Source organism: Rousettus aegyptiacus, unplaced genomic scaffold (assembly GCF_014176215.1).
Source record: "Rousettus aegyptiacus isolate mRouAeg1 unplaced genomic scaffold, mRouAeg1.p scaffold_m13_p_2, whole genome shotgun sequence".
NCBI classification, from domain to species: domain Eukaryota; kingdom Metazoa; phylum Chordata; class Mammalia; order Chiroptera; family Pteropodidae; genus Rousettus; species Rousettus aegyptiacus.
Window position 1 is genome coordinate 97,641,927 of NW_023416295.1, and position 23,922 is coordinate 97,665,848.

Sequence of the window (23,922 nt, forward strand, 5' to 3'; positions counted from 1 at the left end):
ATAACTAATAATTGGGATCTAATAGTCTAAATTTTAAGTTAGTGTTCTCTCAACTATATCATGTCACCTTGAAACTAGTATTTAGAACACGGGGCTGTGTTGGACTTTGAGTTGTAATATAACATAATTGGCAATGTTATATGGTGTAAAGAGGTTGCTGATGATAATAGAGGTCTGTTAATTTATTGGAACCAGGAAAGTACATTTATGTTTATATTGACCCCAGAAGCAAATATTACCAGATTTTAAGTGCTGATTGAATATAGGTTGAGGCCAAGAAATATAAGACAGCATAACATTAGTCAATTTCTCTGATAAAATTTCTTTAAGAGTTTCTTTTCTCTTCTAATTCAGTTTGGTAGGCGACATTTCAGTAAACAGTAGGGGTGACGTACAGTGGGAACAGCCAATCTTACAAGACTGCTAACAGGCAACCTCTACTCATTACAGGTGTTTTGTCAAACCCAGCAGTGCTCTCTTTCTTCCTAAAAAAAAAAAAAAAAAAAAAACATGAAAGAATTATCGAGTCTAGAGAGACCCCCTAGTTTTCTGATAAGTCCAAGGTATATGTCTCAGGACAGGTTGCTGGTTGCTAACTCCAACTCAGGGACATTGAGAGGGTGACCAGATTAAACTATTTAAAAATGCATTTGGTCTAGGACACGATTCCATAGTGTAGTGGTTAGTAAGTCTGCTTTATACACAGAAAGTCCTGGGTTCATGCCTCAGTAGAGCCACAGTATGTGGTCTCCAGCCATGCCACCAGGAACAAGCCTGATGTCTGATCTCTTAAGCTAAGCAGGGCTGGGCCTGGTAAGTACTTGAATGGGAGACCACCTAGTAAGATGAGGTGCTGTAGGCATAAATAATAATAAATAATAACATCTAAAAAAATAGAAATGTGTTCAGTCTTACCATTCTGGACTCTCCTGAGGCTCTAAATACCTCTTTCTAAAACAAGCAGATTCCCAAAGGAGTCCAGTTAAAGTAAAAAAAAAAAAGAAAAGAAAAATTATAAACCGTTGCTCTAGAGAGCATCTTGGCTTTCTTCCCAGAAAAATGTGCAGAGGGCACACATGTCCACTAAATTTTACATAACACTTCAGGAGATTTACAGACTTTACTAAAGTCCACTCATGAATCCCATTCCAGGTTAAGAATTTATAGATTCATAAGTCAGGTGGTGATAAGTGCATTGCTAAATAATAATAAAACATGAAAACGATGACCACTTTGGTTGGACACGATGTCAGAGAAATCTTCTCTGAGGTCACCTGAGAGCAGAGACGAGCTGGTGCTATCCGCGTGAGCATGCTATAGGGAAAAAGGAAAAGCAAGAGCAATGGCTCAGGGTAGAGAACGTATGTTGGCAACTAGAACGTGTATATCCTCATTTCCATTTCTCTTCCTCACTTTTACTCTCTGGGTCCCCGCTCCACTCTTTTCTTGTCCAACCTCTCCTTTGGACCCTGGTTCTCTCCTTGAAGAACTTGCGGAGCTCGAGAGTCACGCCTCCACCTTCTCCCACTCTCAGCGTGGCTTTCCTATCTGACACTTTCAGGGAACAATGAACTGTCAGGAAAGCTGATTTCGGATTCTGCAATTTTGTATGCCCTTGAGTCAGTCTGAACTTCAGGTTACTCGGCAATGAGACTATCTTTATGGTCCATTCTGTAATTTGAGATCGGAGATTCTGACCTCAGGAGTCCTTTTATTTCCCTCTTTCTCATCTCCTCGCTCCCTCTGGTACCGCTCTCTCTCACCCCAGCTCTCCTTTCTACTACACTCCACCCCAATCTGATCTGCCCCTTTTCTTTCCCAGTTAGCGCCTGCGCAGACAGGCGCGGAAGGTCACTTTTGACCCAGCCTACTAGCCGTAGTCGGTCTGAGCGCCGGCAGTGGGGGATTGTGGGAGAAGATGGCGGCTACCATTTACCCCCGGGTTCTCTGGGCCCTGCCAATGTCACGTAAGTGTCACCGGGAATACTGGCCCCAGATTGGGATTCCGAGACGGGGATCGAAACTTGGGGAGTGGAACTGTGCTGCAGCGGTCATGCGGACTCCCTGAAGACCATTGTTTTTCTAGGTCTGGAGCTGCCTCTCTGTAAGGTTTCTTCTTTCTTTCCCGGCTCACATATTAAAATGTGCTCTTGGAAAGGGATCTGCACTGAGAGAACGTGAGCAACGGGAAGGGAAGAGGAGGAAGTGGGGAACGTGTAAAGGATCGAGAGAATCAGATTTCTTAGAGCGTTGTAAGAGTTTGGGGTTACGCGAAATTTGAGGGCGGAGTGGAAGGCAGGATAATGGAGAGAAGGTTCTTCATGAATTGACTTTATGACCTTGTGCAAACCCTCAATCGATCTCAACTTACGATCCTTTGTGTTACAATGGAAATGGTAATACCACAACGCCAGGGAGTTTATGAAAAGATTAAATTAAGTAGTATTTTTAAAAGCACTTTCTAAATCTCTACAAGCGCAGAGTATGTTAAATCGAGGCGCTAGAGCCTGAGGTAGCGAGGGATGCTCAGAGAGAGAAGAATCACGAGCTCAGTGGAAAGGAAAGGGAAGAAGAGTAAAGGATCTATTAGGATTTGTCCAAGCGTTTTTCATTTAGCCGCCTGTTCTTACTGGATCTACTATCTTGGTCTTCAAATTGAAAACGTATATTTGCTCTTCCATTCACTAAGGCTAGAAAAACAAGGTAATTTAATAGTTACACCTCATCATTATTCTTTGATTCTCTATCCTTTCACAAACAGACCCCAATCAACCACCAAAAGTAGTATTTTTCTATAGTGTGTCATTTTAGAATATCATTTATTTTCAGAATTATCTGCATGTCAAAATCATTCTTAGAGCTTTATAAAAAATAGAAATGGGAACTCATTGCAGAGCTATCGAATCAGAATTCTTGAGAGTGGCTCCTTGCACCATAAATTTTGAAAATCTCCACGGTTCTAGTATTTGGAGAATCCTTTTTTATTTTCCATCTGGGGTAGCGCTAGCTCCTACATACCACTGGGAAGGTTCTTGGTGCATATCATTTATAGTTGATGGTTTTGTAGCCATGATTTCTTTGCAGACATTTACTGATACTTGTTAAATGATTACACTGTTTTGACATAATGTAGATTGTGAATGGTAATAACTACTATTGAGTACTAGCTATCTGCTAGCCACAGTTCTAGATATGTTTATAATTTTTTTTTTTCGTTTTAACCAACACTGCTTTATTGACTCTGGTAAAGTTAGCTTTTGAGTAAAAACTCTGAAGAAGCAAGTCTAGTGTGTAACATAATCAAGACACTATAAAACAGAACTGTAAAACAATTAGATATAGTAAAATATGGAGAAAATCAGAAAAATGAAAGATTGATATCATTTGAAGTAGTGAGGAAAGATTGGAAGACTAGTGAAGAATTGTGCTTCCACTGATTTTTGGCGGGGCGGGGCGGGGGGAGGTTGTCATCATCTGGAAAGTCAAAGGATGGACATTTTCCTGTCACTGGCGAGGACAAGGGGGTGAGAATGGAATCATGAAGTACTTAGGACGCAGTGAAATGACTACCTATGGATCTGGAATGGGATCAAATAATAGAGGCCTTTGAAAACCGAACGGAGTGTAGAACAGTGGTTTCCAAGGTGGGTTTTGCAAGAGATAATAATGGGATACAAAAATACAGTATTAGAGCTTAAAAAAAAGTTTTCTGTAATAACAATAGCTAACATGTCATTCAAACTATGTACACTATTCTAAGTATGTTTTATAATATGTAAAACAGGTTGGTACTACATAGAACATGTATGTAATTATAAAAAAATAAAGTGTTCAAGCAAATATGTTTGGAGACTACTGGTTTAGATATTACAGTAGGAAACCAATGTAACTTTTTGAGCAGAGGAATATAAGGAATAAATAATATTACTCTCCTAATGATGGTTATAATAAATGGAAGAAAATTGAGAGACTGGAGCCAAAGAGGGTAATGACATATTTATCGAGCACCTACTGTGAGCAAGGCACTGTGACAGATACTTACCCATGTATTACTAATTCTTACATCAGCCCTCTAAAATGTTAGCTCCATGAGGCCAGGGACTTTGTCTTTTTTACCTTGCCAGTCACAGTTTCTAGAATAGTGCTTTGCCCATAATTGTTGGAAAAAACAACCATATGAGGTTAGTATAATATTACCTTCTGAGGAATTTTGAAGTAGTAATAAATGAAAGCAACTATTATTCATGGAATGCTTAATGTGTGCTGGAAATGTGCTAAATGCTTTATGTACATTTACTCTAATTCTCATAACAATTCTTTGAGGTATTAATTCTTTGACTCCAGTAATTGCTGCCATTTTATTGGCTCCGTCTTTTATCTTGTGCCCTCACTTTCTTCCTTACTCATCATTTTAATCATTCCCTTTCATATATTCTCAACTCCCCAGCCTATCTCCTTTTGTTGTTAAAAAAAAAAAAAAAGAAAAGAAAACTATACCAATTAAGCCAAACTTTCCCTATATTTCCTGGCTGCCCCTAAGCAGTGGAGAACTGAAGTAGGGAAAACTCCAAACTGACTGGCCTTATTTTAAATTCATGAATACAAATCTCAAAGTAGATTTTCAGTAGACTACAAAGTAGATTTTCAGCACAAATTTCCTAGGAAATTTACTTTCCCTTTCTCCATAACAATTATTTAATATTACCAGTCTCCTAAAACTTTTAACATGTGCTTCTGTCTCATTCTCAGCTGTACAGAGAAATCAAAAGAAGCAGATGAAAGCTAAACAGGGTCAGGCCTGGTTAGTACTTGGATGGGAGACCACCTAGGAAGACCAGGTGCTGTAGGCGTAAAAAATAAAAAAAATAAGAGATTGTAGGCTGACAAGGTCCTTGCAGTCTGTGAGATCAACTGAGGGTTGCCTTGCCTAAAATATTAAAAAAAAAAAAAAAGAATCAGATGAGAACAATATCATTTTCTCACTATAAAAATCTAATAGCTGAGCTGTAATAGTTCTCTGCCTTCCTTCCTATTACAGTAGATGAGGTCCTTCTGCTCTAAGACCAGTTTCTTTACTTTGCATTCAATCTTATCCTCTCTTACCTATTCATTTCCTCTCCTGAGTCATTAATTTTCTTTTCTACTGGGTCATTAATTTTCTTTCCTATTGGTTATTATGTTAATATAATGTCTCATATTAAAAAAAAAAATCCCTTGTCTTCATGTTACTTGAGTCCCATATTTCTTTGTCCCTTTACATCATACCTCCTCAAAAGATTATCAATACTCTTACCACTTTCTTGCCTCTCATTCTTTTGCTTGTCCAGTTAGGCTTTCATTCCCACTATTCCAATAAAATTGCTCTTGTTAAGGCCATTTACAACCAACATATTGTAGATCCTATGGTCCTTTGTCCTCACCCTACCTCACTTTTCAGCAGTATTTGATGAGTTATAGAGTTTACTTCAATAGTCCCCCACATCTGCAGTTTTACTTTCCATGGTTTCAGTTACCTGTGGTCAGCTGCAGTCCGAAAATATTAAATGGAAAATTCCAATAATAAACAATTCACAGGTTGAAAATTGCACGCCATTTTGAGTACTGTGACGAAACCTTGCACCCTCCCACTCCGTTCTGCCTGGAACGGGAATCATCCCCTTGTCTACTGTATCCATGCTGTATACACTACCTGCTTGTTTGTCACTTAGTAGCCTTGGCTATCACATCGACTGTCAGAGTTTGCAGTGCTTGTGTTCAAAGTAACTCTTACTTTACTTAATGGCCCCAAAGAGCAAGAATAGTGACACTGGGAATTTGGCTATACCAAAGAGAAGCCATAAAAATGTCTCCTGTAAATGAAAATGTTTGTATATATAGGCAAAAACATAGTAGTATATATAGGGTTCGGTACTACCCATGGTTTCAGGCCTTCACTGGAAATCTTGGAACGTATCCCCTGAGCATAAGAGGAGACTATTGTATTCTTCGTCAATCACTTTTTAAATTTCGTTTCCAGATATCTTTTTTTTTTTTTTTTTCCCCCCTGTTAACCTCACTGGGCTGCTTTTCAGTCTTCTTTGCTGGCTCTTTAGGCTAGTTACTTAACCACTCCAAACATTAGTTTTCTTATCTGTAAATTGGCAATAAAGGTAATACCTATTAAGCACTTAGAACAATGCCAGGCACCTGGTAAAAGCTTTGTAAGTTTAGCTATTATTATGTTGTTATTTTGTTATTATTATGTGTCTGATCTGCAATATTTTAAAAAATTCTAGCTGATATAAAATATTATATCAATTTCAGATGTACAACATAGTGATTTGACCTTTATATAACTTATGAGGTGGTCACCTCGATAAATCTACACCATACATAGTTATTACCTGTAAAGAGCAATGTTTGTTTTTAATCTCTGTAGTTTCAGTAACTTTTCAGTAAGCTAGGATTTTTCTCCAAATGCATACTTTAGGATAGGGAAAACATGGGTGGAGTGCCACTGGAAAGTCATCCCTAGGAAACAGACACGGACTTACTTACCTACCTACTTTTGATGATTTTCAGTAGTTTTATATTAAGTCTGAATTGCACTCTTTAAAAAAATATATATAGAAGAAAACATAGGTACTAAACTTATGAACCTTGGTCTCAAATTTTATAAATTTGACCCCTAAGGCAAAGGAAATAAAAGCAAAAATGAATGGGACTACTTCAAACTCAAAGGCTTCTGCACAGCAAAAGAACTGTCATCAAAACAAAGAAGCAACCAGCTGAATGGGAAAAGATATTTGTAAACAATACCTCTGTTAAGAGGCTAATATCAAAAATACATAAAGAACTCATACAACTCAATAACTAACTATACAATTAAAAAATGGGCAGAGAACCTAAACAGACACTTTTCCCAGGAAAACATAAATTGCCAATAGATGTATTAAAAGGTGCACAGCTTCACTTGCTATAAGGGAAACAAATTAAAACCACAATGAGATACCACCTCAAACCTGTTAGAATAGCTTTTATCATTAAGGCAAATAATAACTAGTGTTAGGTTGTAGAGAAGGAACCCCTCATACATTGCTGGTGGGAATGTAAATTGGTACAGCCACTCTGGAAAACAGTATGTAGCTTACTCAAAAAATGAATAGAGATGCCATATGACCTAGCAGTCCTTCTTCTGGGTAGTTACCAAAAAATTTGAAAGCATTTACTTGTAAAGATATAAGTATCCCTATGTTTATTGCAACATCATTTATGATAGCCAAGACATGAAAATAACCTTAGTGTCCTTTGGTGGATGATTTGATAAAGATGTGATATGTATATACAATAGACATAGGAAAAGATGAAATATTAACATTTGTGACAACATGGTTGGAACTTGAGAGTATCATGCCAAGCAAAATAAGTCAGAAAAGGACAAAAACCATATAATTTCACTCATGTGGGCTGTAAAATAGAAAGTAACAAACGAACAAACAAAAAACCTTATAGATGAGCAGACAACAGTATGGTGGTTACCAGATTGGAAGGGGAGGTTGTGGGGAGGTTGAAGAGGGTAAAGGGAGTCAAATATATGGTGACAGAAGGGGACTGGACTTTAGTTGGTGAGCACACAATGCAATATACTGATGATGTATTATAGAAGAGTACACTTGAAACATATACTTGTTAATGAATGTCACCCCAATAAATTTAATTAAAAAAAGAAAAAAGTTGTATACTAACGCCTTCTGCCTCGCTTAGCATAAACTCATATCATCAACTTTATTTTTCATTCATTATTAGTTTCAAAGTTTGTTTCAGGTAAATCTTTTGCTATTCCCTGCACCGGGCTTATTCATTTCCACCTCGACTTTGTTGTATGTGTTACGTGTTTCACATGGAAATCTATTCTTTCTGTTATTCTTTAAAACCTTTCTCAAAACACTTTATTCAGACTCTTTCCTCATGATATTCTAACTCATTGTTTTTTACATTGCATTCTTTCAGTTCCTTTCACTGTAGAGGTTTATATTCTTAATTTGTAACTGATTAGTGTTTTAACTGTGATTTATCTTCCTAGGCATATTATATCCTATAGGAGAGGGAGTTTATACTTTTTATATATTTCCTTATCTCCTACAGAGTCTTTGTTGTAATAATTTGTGTTTATTATTGCTATTGGAACTTAAATTATAACTTTTAATTTTAAAGTTAAATTTAAACTTTAACATATGTAAATAAAAATGCTGGTAAAATAATGTTACAGATTTCTAGGGAAAGAAAGTATTTGTATTCATAGTCACTTTTATATTGACATTTTCCATTTTTGTGTTTTCTGGGCTTTTGTTTAAGGTTCGTCTATTGCTGCAGTAGCCACATCCGTGTTTCATGGCCCACCCCATCGCCAGCTTCATCATGCAGTCATACCTCATGGGAAAGGTGGGCGTTCCTCGGTCAGTGGGATAGTGGCCACTGTGTTTGGAGCAACAGGATTCCTGGGCCGATATGTTGTCAACCACCTTGGTAATTAAGATTTCTTGAGTTTAATATATTTTAATGCCATTTATCAGGGTTACCTAATGAGAAGCCATGAGCTATGTTTCTTTTCATTTCAATACTGTTCCGAATAACCACTGTCTTGGATTTATGTGAATTTGGTCTGCTGTGCATTATGAGTACATTCATACTTCCTATATAGCACATTAAAATAGTAATAGGGGACTCTGAAAAGTTATGGCATCTCTAACATGGCAAAATACACTTTTTGTTAAGGATAGTATCAATTCACATATAATACTGGAATTTAAATGTTTACCAAATCACTGTCATATAATGTATCTTTATTATGTTAACATTGTTCCTTGTCTCAAAACATTCTTTTTTAGGACGTATGGGATCACAGATAATCATACCCTATCGGTGTGAAAGATACGACCTCATGCATCTTCGTCCCATGGGTGACCTGGGCCAGATTATCTTTCTGGTAAGAGCCTGTATTACTGATTATGGGAGTTGACAAATGTAGATCACTAAGATCATTTTGGGAAAAGAGAGGTGGTATAATAAAGAGCACCCAGAATCGACCAAGGACATTCTCCATTCACATGGCATTCTTGCAAACTCTGATTCAGCAGGTGGCAAACTTTCTATGCAGGGCCAGATAGTAAATGTTTTAGGCTCTGTGAGTCATAGGGTCTTTGTCATTATTATTCAGCTCTGCCCACAAAGCAGCCATAGGCAATATGTAAGGGAATGGGAGTGGCAGTGTTCTAATAAAACTTTATTTGGAAAGTTAGACTGTAGGCTAGATTTGCCTGTGGGGTCATAATTTGCCAGTCCCTGCTCTAGACCTATGCTATCCAGCATGGTGGCCACTAGCCGCATGTGTGGCTATTGTGCACTTGAAATGTGGCTGGTCTGAATTGAGATGTGCCATTAAGTTTAAAATGCACATCAGATTTCAAAGACTTAGTATCAAGAAAATATGCAATGTATTGTCAATAATTATTTACATTTATTACATATTGAAATAATGTTTTAGGACATGTTGGGTTAAATAAAGTATATTACTAAAATGAATTTCACTGTTTCTTTTTATTCTTTTGAATGTGACTACTAGAAAATTCAAAATTACATATGTGCCTCAAGTTATATTTCTACTGGACAGTGCTTCTGTAGACAGAGAAAATCATAATATAGGGTGTTTTATAACTTGGTTTGCTTGGCGTAGCCTTAACTTAAAATAATTCTTCCTGAGTAGTCCATGTTGTTATTTTTTTAATTTGCATGTTCTTCCTTTATGCCAATAGTTGCCAGTGGGGCGAGGCAGGGGGAATGGGGTCAGGAAGAACATTCAAGGGAGTGATTAAAAATATGTGAGCTCTTTTGATTATCACAGTGACACTGGAGACCTGACTGATTTATTAGAGATGCCTAATATCCTACAGTGCACAGGACAGTCCCTTTTCATATAAGATCATGCTGCCCAAAATGCCTGCAGTATTCTTGCTGAAAAACACTCTGGGCTTTGATGCTTGGATCTATTGTTCTTCTCACTAACTTTTCTTACTTTCATCATCCTGTATGGAACTGAGTTCTTAATTTGCACTTTTCTCTTTTAAAAAAGATTTGATAAACGTTCTTAATTTCTGATATTATTTTCATACAGATTATTTGTATGAAATTATCTGTTTAAATTTTGATTTACTCTTAATGGCTTTTTCATTTATTTTTTATTGAATGTTCACAAGCTAAGTATATTTATACTAGAAATTGCGTGTTTCTAAAGTGTTTTTCTTTTCCAAAATCTTATTCTCAAGTATCTTCTTTTTTCTAGTTCTTTGTAATTTAAGATTATTGGTCACCTTGTCAGTCCAAAAATTAAAATATTTCTCAAGTAATAGATGAAAACTTTTGCAGGCTTGCAAATGTGGAATCATTGGAATTGAGCCATATGACATTATTCCATTCTGTCCACAGATATTTGTTGAGTGTCCACTATGTTTTTAGCATTGAGCTAAGCTTGGAGCATATCTTGATGAACAAGTCCATAGGGAGTTTAATCTTAACAGAATACAGACACTAAGCACAGAACTTTAAATATAATAATGATTATGAAAGGGGAAGCCCAGGGAAAGCATAATGGAGGGAAACCTCACTATATTATTGTTGTTTATTTTTGAAAAGGATGGAAATTTTGGGGTGTGGGATGCTGATTTCTCTGCTTCGGCTCTGTTTGAAACTGGTGTCTGAGTGACCACTGTTCTGACTGTGGCTCTTGGGCCTTACCCCCGGGAATTTGATTTCCATTTGATTCCTTCTCTCCAGGCCTCTCTTGGGCTCTTTATTTAGTTAATGCTGCAAGCTCTTCCACTCTCCAGTGGTTTTGGATTCTTTTTCTCTCACTCTTGCCATCTTTGCTGAAAAGGCCTTTTTTAACTCTTTATGTGTAGAGCTTCTTTTTTTTTGATAAGTATGTCACCAACTGTGCTGCAGATTTTATGGGTATTTTACTTGATCTTCATAGCAACCCTATGAGGTAAGCTGTATTTTCAAATTTTACATGGTGGTTGGAGAGATCATTTGTATACAGGGAGTCAATGGCAAAATGAAATTTGAATTCCTGTTTGACTCCGAAGCTGTTATGCTATATGATCCTTGCACTCTACTCTCCATCATCAGTTGTAACTAGTTTTTCCTGCTGAGGGCTTCTTTTTGTTTTTGAATCACATTTCTATAGCCCTTTCACTCTTTTCGAAATTACACAGGCATTTGAGTATGCTCACTCATGCTCGCTTGTGTGTCTGCACTCACGCTCACACCCATTCGCACTTGCGTGCTCTCCCCCACTCCTGCCCTCATTCCTTCCCTCCTTCTTCCCCCGCCCCCATTTCCTCTTGTCCTTTCTTTCGTCCTCATTCTCCTTTCCACTCCACTCATACATATATACTTAGCATTTGACCCTATGAAATTCTTATTATCTTCCATTGAAATACTTTAAAAATTCCATTTTATTTTAACATAGAAAACTCTGTACCTTTGTCTGGGGTCATTTAATCACCAGTCACTATTTTGGATAAGGATCATGAACCTGACCTCAGTCCTAAATGATACTCAAAAGTATAGTTCTACACTGAAATCTGCCATTGGCTCACCCTGAAGTTTTAGGCAGGTCACTTCTCTCTGAGTGTTGTTTTCATGTCTTTAAAGTAGAAATGACTGGATCTAGGGTTATAAAGAGGAAAGAGTTAAAAAGAAATTAAAAAAAAATGGTTATGTGCTCTCAATTTATTGTTAATCTTTAAGAGACCCTCCTGTCTTTAGTCTGTAACTGCTTGCTGCTAAAAAGGGCAAGTCGCTTTACCTCCCAGATGATCCTTGGTTCCTTGGCTGTATTTCAGAAAGGGAGATTTGGTTACTGGATTCCTTTACAGACTTGTGGCCATCGGGTAGACAAAAATTGATATGTCCCATTAAAAACGAATAGCGTCGTTACTAGTTTTATCAGTTGATTACCTGAATAACATGTACTTTCAACTTTCTGTCTCCAAAAGAGTGGGGGTGAGACCCTACAAAAGTGTTATGTGCTATGGTGCACCCCTTAGTTTTCCATCCGATTGACTGTTGCTGTTATAGGAATGGAATGGGAGAAACAAAGATTCTATCCGAAGAGCAGTAGAGCACAGCAATGTGGTCATCAATCTTGTTGGTAGAGACTGGGAAACCAAGTAAGTCTTTGACTCATTTCTTCTTTGCATAAGCTGTCTTAAGGTTCAGTAAACATTCATTGGGAACCATCTATACATTAGGTATTGTGGTGGTGACATTTTTAATTAGTCCATCAATAAGCATTGGTTGAACAACCATTTACATACCAACCATTTACTTATCTAGTGACTGCCCCCCTTCCCACTGGCCCCAGGGATTTAGTTGCATAAGTTTAGTATAGGTAAGGTAAGGAGTGTGATATGCTGCCGATAAAAAACCCCATATAGATTGTGTCAGTGTGGTTGGTGTCATCAGTTTGACATGATGACAGGTATTGGTACTGTGCGTGTATCTGTCCAGCTGGGATGGGATTAAGTAGGAGAATTTTCGTATTTCACTATTCAGCAAGATGGACATTGGTTTTCCAGTGTGGACAATGTCCTGAATCTGTTCTTCACATTGTTAATCGAAGGTGGCATGAGTACTGCTTTGAACAGTTCTTTTTAGCCTTTGCATGAGTCCTTTATCAACAAATAACGTTTGACTCCTGTAGTTCCACACCACTTTGTTCACACCTTTTTTGTAGCATTTATTAATTTGACTTAGATTTATTCATATATGTCTGCCTCATCAAATGTTCTTAAGTTCTTTGATGAGAGTTTTAGTCACCTTTATATCCACCTTAGTGACTAACACAGTGCCTTAAACAGAGTAAGCTTTTAGTTAATGTTGTTGGATTAAAGTGGTGACTTTTTAGTTTCTTTCTTTCCCCCTGAGGGAAACAAAGGCCCACATAAGAAGTGATTTTCCTTCCAGTCCCAGCACTAACCTCATCCCAACGCAGAAGTGCAGACAGTGCAGTCACATGTTTTTCAAGTGCCTCCGCCTAGGGATTCCTTGAGAACACAGAATATTACACATACTGCTTTGTAACTTATGGTAAGGCTTGAATTATGTACCGTAATAATAATGAGCAGTAAAAAAAGAATTTTTTTTGATTTTGGGTTAAATCATTGCTGTTTAAAAGTTTAGCTATTAGGAATTTCAGCAGCAGTATGAAAACCAGCTTGGGATAAAAAGCTTTGAAATCCTGAGTTAGGTGTTCTCAGCTGATCCCGCCCCCGCCCCCTTTATTCTTCCAGAAACTATGATTTTGAGGATGTTTTTGTGAAGATTCCCCAAGCAATTGCTCAGGTGTCCAAGGAAGCTGGAGTTGAAAAATTGATTCACATTTCACATCTGAATGCTGATATTAAAAGCTCTTCTAGATACCTGAGAAATAAGGTAAGTAACAAGTTAATTTGAGAAGTGGTTCACAGAGCTGGAGTTTCCTGGCCCCTTTGAAACATGAGTTATATGAGAAGGGTTTCTCATGTCTCTCATTGGCATATCCAGAATTAACAGAGGTTTCTAATTCTCCATACCAGAATTAGATTTGTGTATGTGATGGGGTGTGGGGGGCGGGGCGGTGAGGGTAGTGTTCTTTCATTTTGGTTGAGTGCCTTCTGCTTACAGGGAACTATGCTAAGGGACTTCAAAGAAAGCTAGACAATATTGTTACCTGCCCTCAAATGCATAGTTTCTTGGGACATAATAGCATTACACAGTAAACATCATGAAAAATAGAGTATGATTTCTGCCCAAAAGAGTCATGCTTATGTCACCTCCCAAGGCTAAAGGACAGTCTTTTTTTCTCAAACCCCTTGTGTAGTCATGGTCTTATGCCACTTCTAAAGGGGTGATGTGAAGACTGAGAATGACCACAGAGTTCCTTGAAAGTGGCTCTAACTTTTTGACTTACTGCATTCTTTTATTGAATATATTGTTTATTAAGCACCTACTATGTACTACATGTTGTATTAAGCACTGGGGATATAGTAGTGAATAAAAGAGATATGGTCTTAGCCCATATCTAGTTTCCAGTTCTTTGAGGAAAATAATTCCCGAGGCACCAGGTATTGCAGAATAGCAAACAGTCCCATAGGAGCCTATAATGGAGGAGAAAGGATATCTATCAGTTAGGAGCATTTAATTACTAGCATTAGCAAATCCAGTGTAAACTGGCCTAAACAAAAGGGAATTTATAGGCCCATGTATCTGAAAAATCTAACAATGGGGACCCTTAAAACATATTGGTGTCAAGGTTCATCAAGAGTGCAGCTTCATTTCTTTGTGATTCTTTCAGCTTTTTGTGTAAGCTTGGTTTTTCATACTCACAAAACTGCCTGACAGCACATCAAGGCCTCACATTCTCATACTACATTAGAGAGAAAGAATATGTACATTGTGCCTGCTTCTGTCGTAGTATTCATAGAATCATCTGAATTTATGATTGTTTGGAAGGAACAGGGTAGAGGGAATCTGGTGAGAAAGAAAAGGGTCAAAAATGTCCAGCAGGGTGGATGGCAGTACTGTTGAATAAGATGAGAAACCCTTGAGAAGGACCAGGGCTTAGGGCAGTAATTCTTAGCCTTAGCTGCACATTACAATCACTGAGGGAGCTTTGAAAAATTCTGATGCCCAGGCTGCACCAAGTCCAATTAAAATAGAATCTCTTGGGATAGAACTTGAGTGTTTTTTAACTCTCTTTAGGTAATTCTAGTGTATAGCAAAGATTGAGAAATACTATTTATGGAGAATGGAAGAGGATGATTCAGTTTTTATTTATTTGTTTATTCATTCATCATGCATTCATTCATTCATTCATTTATTTTGCTTTTCTTACCTATTCATTCATTCATTCACTCACTTTAACACCTACAGCACCTGATATTCCTAGGTGGTTTCTACTAACCAGGCCCGACCCTGCTTAACTTCTGAGGTCAGACAAGATCAGGCGCATTCAGGGTGGCATGGCCATGATCCAGTTTTAGATTCGGGTTGCATTTCATATGTATGTCAGTCATCCAGGTAACAGTGGCGAAATGGGCTTTCTGATCCTGCAGCCCAGAAGGGAGGTCTGGGTTAGAGGTATAAATTAGGGAGTCAGCAGCATTTGTTGTTGAAACAATGGTGGCAGCGGGGGGGGGGGGGTGTTATGATGGCCTAGAGAGGAAGTGTAGATTGAGAGGAGAGGAATACCAGTAATTAGTGGTCTTGTAGACCACTAATTGCAGGAGGCACCTGCAAGAAACAAAACAAAAAAACTGAAGAGAGGTAATGATGAGATAGAAGAGAAATCAGGAGAATAACGAGATAAAGAAGCCAAGGAAAGACAGTGTTACAAGCAGAATCAGTGGACTAGGGTTCCAGAGAAAGTTGAGAAACATATCTCAGGGGCAGATAAACAAAGAACATGCAGACTGGAAATAGAAGTTTGTAATTTAGGAGTAGGATGTCTTCATTTTAGTGTTTCAGAAGAAGGGCACTTAAGTCATTGATATGATCTGAGCCTGACCAAATCGAGAGTGTAGGGGTAGAGTGAAGAGGTGGTCATTGGAGTTGAGAAGCTCAAGAAACTGAGAGGTCCAAGTCCTTTTCAAATTCGATGTCACCCACAGTGGTGGCGTAGGTGAAAAGGAAGTTGGGATGGAAAGAAGGACTGAACGAGGTGCCGATGTCTGCATTGAACAAGAGGACTTGTCTAGGAGATGAGTGGGTGATAACAGGTGAGGGGAGGAAGATTAAGGACCCTCTTTTGGACCTCTCCCGGGTAGGTATGTACTGCCGTAACTTTCATCAAGGTAGTGTCTTCAGCACTCTCCTTTCTCCGGCAGGCTGCTAGGTGGTTGACAGACAAGAAAATCTGTAATTAGAAGGAAAAATAGAGGCTTGGAAATTCTACTCTGGTTTTTCTCTTTCTGTGTAAGCTTCCTGAGACTAAATATGAGAAGAAACCCAACAAGAGTTGTAAGAGACAGGATATTTTTATGTATGATTTTTTAAAAAAAAATTCTGGTTAACTGAGTTTTATGAATAGTATCATTACTATAATCTGAATGAACATATGACCTTTGTAATACAAGTAGTGCCCTGATAGTGGAAATAATGGAAGGTTTCTTTTTACTCATCTGAGAACTCTTTTATTTGATTGTTTGTTTAGGCTGTTGGAGACAAAGAAGTGAGAGATGCATTTCCAGAAGCCACTATCATAAAGCCGTCAGACATCTATGGACGAGAAGATAGATTCCTAAATTATTTTGCAAGTGCGTATTCTTTCTTAATGGTAGAAGAGAGGAGAACCAGTTAACCTTGTCAAAGTTAAGCACAAGCTAACAATGTTCTCTGACTTGACAGACTGAAATTATACTTTTTCTCCCCCAAGTTGCCTTTTTCTCCCCAAGGTTATTATATTTGTCTAGCCAACATGGTCCTTCTCAGGATTTTTGTTACTTGCATCAAAAGAAGCAACTTAGATTCATTGAAAGAGCATGTACTTGAAAGTCAGAGACCTGAGTTAAAATTTTGGCCCTGGGACTAACCTGCTCTGTGACTTTGGCATGACTCTGAGTGGCAGCTTCCTTATTTGTTAAAATGGAGATAATAATGTCTACCTCAAGAGTGATGTGTTAATTAGATGAAGTAGCCTGTATTATATCACCTGGCACATATTTAATGCTTAAATATTGGCTTCATTTATACTTTTATACTTCTATACTTTTATTCTTTCATATGAAACCAGTTTCTTTATTGCTCTCTCACTTTCTCTGATTGCCATGTTTCTAAGACTTAGATGTTGATTTTCAAAGACAGAAAGGTAGTATACTTTATCAAACACATTAATAGATCTTCCTTGTTAATGGCAATTTCTATGGAATGGGATTAGAGATTAATAAATATTAATTTGGCCATTGATAAACTAAAAGTAGTCAGTTGGTATGTAAACTAATTTCATAGGCTGGGAGGTATTTATGTTTATTCTTAGGGTTTTTGTTTGTTTGTTTACTAATTAGACTTGTCTTGGCAGAGAAAATCAGTAATGAGATTTTAGGGGTGAAAAAATGATTTTCCTGTACTTCTATGGGCACAGGAGAGGAGAATACATTTTTAAGTCTATGATAAGAAACCATCTTTACCTCTCCATTTATTCACTTTTATATCTGGAGAGGATTCATACTTTCCTCCTAGGAAGTACTAGAAAGGTTAGTGAATTACTGTTTTATTAGAAGCTTCCTATTTCTCCTTGTGAGCTATTTGTATTACGTCTGTGAGTTTTCTATGCTGTCTTTTGCCCAGGTGGGTTATTTATTTATTTGTTTGTTTGTTTGTTTGTTTGGAGAGGTGGTTTTCTTAGTGATTTATTCAGGCTCTTTACCTTTTAAGGATACATATCTTTTCTTACATTTGCTGTAACTTTTTGGTTGGCTTGTTTACTTTAAAATTCTTATTTTAATTAATAATGGATTTATTTTTTAGAGTAGTTTTAGGTTTATAGAAAAATTGAATGCAGAGCACAGAGTTCTCATGTATCCTTTAACTCCTCATCCTTCTCCCATGACAGTTCCCGTATTATTATCTTACATTAGTGTGGTACAGTTCTTACAATTGATAAGCCAATATTGATACATTATTATTAACTAAAGTCCATAGTTTACATTAGGATTCATTCTTTATGTTGTATATTCTGTGGATTTTGACAAATGTATGATAATATATACTTACCATTAGAATATCATATAGAATAGTTTCATTGCCCTAAAAAATCTACTGTGCTCCACCTATTCATTCCCCCCTCTTTGCCCACTTACCTCCCACCCTCACCCTAATGCCTGGCAAACATGGATCTTTTTATTGTTTCTATAATGTTGCCTTTTCTAGAAGATTGTATAGTAGAAATCATACAGTCTGTAGCCTTTTCAGATTGGTTTCTTTCACTGAGCAATGTGCATTTAAGTTTTCTCTATGTCTTTTCATGGCCTAATAGCTTATTTCTTTTTATAACTGAATAATATTCCATTATACAGATGTACTATAGTTCATTTATCCAATTTAGATGTTTTTATCATATGTTTCCCCCCCATGGTTTGTGTCCTTTCACATTCTGTATTCCACTTAAAAAATTGTGGTGAGAATATAATATATGAGATAAAATTTATCATCTGCTATGGACTGAAGTACGTCCCTCACAAATTCATTTATTGAAGCTCTAACCCCCAGTATGATTGTATTTGGAGATAGGGCTTTTAGGAGGCAATTAACGTTAAAGGAGCTCTAAGGGTGGGGTCCTAACCCAATAGGAGTGGTGGCCTTATAAGAAGAGGAAGAAAGAGATCTATCTTTTCCTGTGTGTATGCAGTGAGGAAAGGTCATTTGAGAACAAGGTTGGCCGCTTGCAGGTTAGGAAGAGAGCTCTCACCAGGAACCAAAACAGCCAACACCTTTTTGGACTTTTCAGCCTCCAGAGCTGAAAAATAAATTTCTCGTTTAAATAAGTCTTCCAGTCTATGGTATTTTGTTATGACAGACTAAGACACCATCTTCCTATTTCTTGGCATACAGTTCAGTACCGTTGATATATACTCACATTATAGTGCTACCAATCTCCAGAACTCTTTATCTTGCAAAACTGAAACTATGTGCATTAAACAACTTCCCATTTCTTCCTGCCTCCGTCCCCTGGCTACCACCATTTTTTTTGTCTCTAAATTCGACTACCCTAGATATCTCATGTAAGCAGAATCACACAGTATTTGTCTTTTTGTAATTGACTTATTTCACTGAGCATAATGTCTACAAGGTTTATCCATGTCGTAGCATGTGACAAGATTTCCTTCCTTTTTATGGCTGAACAATATTTCACTGTGTGTGTGTACCACATTTTGTTTATCTGTTCATCCATCCATGGACACTTGGGTTGCTTCCATCTTTTGTCTATTGTGAATAATGCTTTTATGAGCATGGGTAAACAAATATCTCTTTGAGACCCTGCTTTCAATTCTTTGGAGTATATATCCAGAAGTGGAATTGCTGGATCATGTGATAGTTTGATTTTTAATTTTTTGAGGAACTGCTGTACTATTTTCCATAGTGACTATACCAGTTGACATTTCAACCAAGTGCACAGGATTCCAGTGTTTCTATATCCTTGTTAACAGTTGTTATTTTCTTTCTTTTTTTTAAAAAAAAGTAGTGTGGGGTAGTATCTCATGGCTTTGATTTGCATTTCCCTAATGCTTAGTGATGTTGAACATCTTTTCATTTACTTCCTGTCCATTTGTATATCTTATTTGAAGAAATGTCTTATTCATGTCTTTTACTCATTTTTTAATTAGGTTGTTTTCTGTTATTGTTGCGTTATATGAGCTCTCTATATATTTTGAATAGTAACCTGCTATTAGATACAGGATTTCCAAATATTTTTTTTCATTACGCAGGTTGCTTTTTCACTCTGTTAGTTGTGTTCTTTTATGGACAGAAGCTTTTAATTTTGATGTAGTCCACTTTATCTGTTTTTACTTTTGTTGCCTATGCTTTCATTGTCATAGCCAAGAAATCATTGCTAAGTTCAATGTCATGAAGCTTTCCCTCTGTTTTCTTCTAAGGATTTTATAGTTTTAGATCTTATAGTTAGGTCTTTGGTCCATTTTGAATTAATTTTTATATGTGATGTAAGGTAAAGGTCCAACTTCATTCTTTTATATGTGGATATCCAGTTTTCCCAGTACCATTTGTTGAAAAGACTCATTTCCTCATTAAACTGTCTTGGCACCTTGTCCAAAATGTTTTACCATATGTACAAGGGTTATTTTCCCCTGTTCTAATCCATTGGTCTATATATCTGTTTTTATACTACTGTTTTTATCACTATGCTCTTTTGATTAATAATAGGCCTTAGGAAGTATGATACCTTCAACTCTTTCAAGATAGTTTGGCTATTCAGGGTTCTGTAAGATTCCATATAAATTTTAGGATGGAGTTTTAATAGGGATTGCATTAAATCTGTAGATTGCTTTAGGTAGATTTGACATTTTAACAGTATTGTCTTCCATTCCATGAACACGAATGTCTTTCCATTTATTTCTGTTTTTTAAAATTTCTTTTGGCAATGTTTTGTAGTTTTCAGTGTGTAAGTCTTTAGCCAACTTGGTTAAGTTTATTCCTGAGTATTTTATTCTTTTTGATGCTCTTATAAATAATTTTTACTTCTGAAATTTTTTTTGAAAGGTTTTTTTACCTTTACACTTACTGTACTTGGAATTTGATTTGTTTTGCTTTATGGTGAGATGCAAGCCATTTCTTTCTTGCCCTGTCATGTCCTGTCCTGTCCTGTCCTGTCCTTTCCTGTCCTTTCCTGTCCTGTCCTGTCCTTTCCTGTCCTGTCCTGTCCTGTCTTATCCTCTCCTTTCTTTTTCCCCAGATAGTAGAATGCTTGTCTCAGCACCATTTCCCTCATATTCGTGATACTGCATTTATCCTATACTAAATGCCCATTTTTACCAGCATCTTTTCTTATATTCCTACTTAAGATGGAGTGCAGTTAGAGTCCAGTCTTGAGAGTGGCCACACATTTAGCATTGTTGAGTAGAAGACAAGTAGCCAAGCCATTTGACCTTTTTCCTTTTCTCTCTGTGTCTTTAAATATTTGGCCTTTTTACTTTCCATGTTTGTTGTGCCAAAACCAAGTGGCTGCTCATTAGCTTCCTCAATGTCAGTCACATTTATTTCATTATTTATATTATGCAAAATGATTCTGTTAATCTGGAGTACCTGGAGATTGGTGAGGCTTATAGCCACTTAGGCTTTCTAAGAATGGTTCTCTTTCTTCTACCAGATATTCGCTGGTTTGGTGGCGTACCTCTTATTTCCTTGGGCATGAAGACCGTGAAACAACCAGTATATGTAAGTACCCTGGATGAAGAGGCTTTAGCTGAATTCAGGTTGAGATGATCAGTTTTCTGGTTTTATCCTAATCCTGTAACCCTGTCATTTTCTTCTTATCGATTTGCTTCAACTGGCTGCCTCTCTGTTTACCTAAGAGGTACATGTATTCTCTGTGTCTTTACTTGCTCATTCACTTAAGAATAATGTATTGAATCCTTAATGTGCTAGGCACACTGTACATGCTACTGAGGATATAAAGGTTTTAACTAGGGAAACACAAATTACTATCCTCAAGATGGTTTTAGAGTTAGGTCAGCCAAGCAATTATCATGTAGTGTGGTAAGTGCTGTGAAGGGGAGAAGGGTTTAGGTAATTATTTCAGAGGAACACCTAATCCATACTTGAGGGCCAGCTCTGGAAAATGACGTCTAAGGTGAGACCTTAAAAAGGACTAACAGTAAGTCAGATGAAGGGGGTTGGGGAAGAGTATTCCATTCAGAGGAAACAGTGTAAACAGGGACGCAGAGGTGAGGAAGCATTTTGAGGTCCATATTATGAATTAGGGTTTCTCAACTGTGGCATTAGTAGCATTTTGGGCCAGATAATTCCTTGTAGAGGCTCTTGGAGAATGTTTACTAGTATTCCTGTCCCCAACCACTAGATGGCAGTAGCACCACCACCACTCCCAACCCCCCCACCCCCCACCCACCCCCACAGTTGTGACAAGTAAAAATGTCTCTAGGCATTTGCCAAATGCCCCTGGGAGCCAAAGTCAACCCAGTTGAAAACCATGGAGTCTACAAACATATGAAATTACTTTCAAAAGTCAAAGTAGTAGAATATTGGCAATTCCATGTAGTTTAGCCTAATAGCTTGTGATAGCTGAGTAACAGCATTAGGAACGGTAAGGAATGAAATTGGAGAGATAGTGGGCAAAGGTAAATCAGAAGGCCTTGGCAGCCATCTGAAGATAAACATCCTCTGACTGGAGAAAATGTTTATGCGAACCTTCCAATGTGGAGATTATTTGAGCTCCTGAGTAGTGGGTTCTCGCAGAAGCTTTCTGAATACAGGCAATGCCATTATCTTAATTTTTTTATGGTTTTGTGTATGTGTGATTGATGCGATGTGCTTTCCTTCGTTCTTCCCTCCCTCCCTCAATCCCTTTTTCCTTTCTTCTCTTTCTTTCTTTCTTTCTTTCTTTCTTTCTTTCTTTCTTTCTTTCTTTCTTTCTTTCTCTCTTCTCTCTCTCTCTCTCTCTCTCTCTCTCTCTCTCTCTCTCTCTCTCTCTCTCTCTCTCTCTCTCTCCCCACAACCCCAACAATTATTTAAACACATATTATAATTTCTTATAGGTTGTAGATGTATCCAAAGGAATCATTAATGCAATTAAGGAGCCAGATGCCAGAGGGAAAACTTTTGCCTTTGTTGGGTAGGTGGCTAGAGTTTGACTTTAAAATTATGGTACCTGTTAAAATGAAGGAATCATAATGATTTACAACAATAATTTCTACACATGTCACTAACAGATTTATTTGTTACATTTTTATAGTGTTTTTCTTCCACTGTATTTATTCCAGAAACCTTATTCCCTTAGACCTTAGGCCAGTGTGTCTCAAACAGCTGTCCAAAGGCCACCATTATCAGAATCTTCTGAATGATTTCGTGAAGTCAGAATTTGAGGGAACCTGAGAATCTCCTTTGATCAGTGGTTTTTCTCTCACCAAAGTCTGAGAACCTCTGCCCTAGACTATTATATATACTTAGTCCAGTGAACCACAAGTATAATTTTATACTATGCCCGTGATGTTTATAATACATTATAAAATTATATTACTATAATTTCTAAAACACAAACAAAACACTTTTAGGGAGTAAGTACAGTTGCAAATCAAATTAATTTTGTTAGAGTACTTTAATGCCCCAAAAGGTTGGAAATGACTGGTTTAGGGTACAATTGCTAATGCTGTGCAAAACTGATATTTTGTTATATGCTCTCTTTGTTGAAATTTGCTCTCCAGAAAAAGTAGGACACAGTTAAGGGAGGTGCCTTACCTGAAATTGTTAAATTATGTCACAGTTAGGTTTAGGACATTTTTACTGAATTAACTAAAACTGAAAAAACTAAGACTCAGTCTACCAAATCGAAAAGTACCAAATCCACCTAATAGTTGGCTCAGAACCCTGTCATTCTGTGAAAGAAACTAATGATACCTGATGTTCTGTGAAATGTGGGGACCTAATTCAACAATTCAGGCATAGCCTAATTTCTAAGAAATATTTGCTTCTAAAAAAAGAGACACTTTCTCTCTAAGCCAGATGCATAATATTTATTTCCAGGATTATGAATCTATACATTATTATGTTTCACTATTATTACAAATGTAGTTTAGTAAAATTTGTGTGTGCCTTTCCAAAAATTTATATTGTGTTTCCCTGTCAACTAGCTGCTGCAAGACACATGTCTCTCTTTGAGTTCCCAATTCGGTGTATTAACATGCAATCAGTTATATACTCTAGGAAAGTTAGTCACAAAAAATTGAGTTCACCACAGGTTTCATAAAACTCTACACTGAAAAGACATCATCAGGCTTTAGTTAAGAGGTACTTAGACAGGATTCCAAGGATTAAATGAATAGAAATGGCTTTATAACCTTTACTACTACTCAGTGAGAATAGCTCTGAGATGAGTTAGCCATTTTCTTTCGTTTAGCCCAGCAACTCCAGTTTCTTTGCTAGGCTTTAGTAAGTCCTATTTGTTTGGCATAGTGATGGGTCAAGTTACTCTAGACATGGCAGTGTAGGCGTTTATCCTTGTGAAATTGTAAAAAATGTATCTATACTTCTCTTTTGTCTCTTCAGGTCCAGGGGAAAACTTTTCTTATCTTCCTGACACTTTGAGGCTAAGGCAGAGGCATAAGACCCTAATTTTGTTTCTAGGTTTTGCATAGTTCTTAATTACATGATATTGGT

The 23,922-nt window shown here is 37.2% G+C and overlaps 1 protein-coding gene across 1 annotated transcript in view; it reads left to right on the forward strand.

Annotated features, from left to right (window-relative positions):
• Positions 1–1,872: 1,872 nt before the first annotated feature.
• NDUFA9 (NADH:ubiquinone oxidoreductase subunit A9) overlaps positions 1,873–23,922 on the forward strand; it is a 30,094-nt gene continuing 8,044 nt past the window's right edge. Inside the window, exons 1-8 of the mRNA XM_016150131.2 lie at positions 1,873–1,967; positions 8,335–8,505; positions 8,868–8,965; positions 12,118–12,209; positions 13,332–13,473; positions 16,232–16,334; positions 20,900–20,967; positions 22,305–22,381. Of these exons, the coding sequence (XP_016005617.1) occupies positions 1,919–1,967; positions 8,335–8,505; positions 8,868–8,965; positions 12,118–12,209; positions 13,332–13,473; positions 16,232–16,334; positions 20,900–20,967; positions 22,305–22,381 (800 nt within the window). The 5' untranslated portion in view covers positions 1,873–1,918. The remainder of the gene's footprint in view (positions 1,968–8,334; positions 8,506–8,867; positions 8,966–12,117; positions 12,210–13,331; positions 13,474–16,231; positions 16,335–20,899; positions 20,968–22,304; positions 22,382–23,922) is intronic.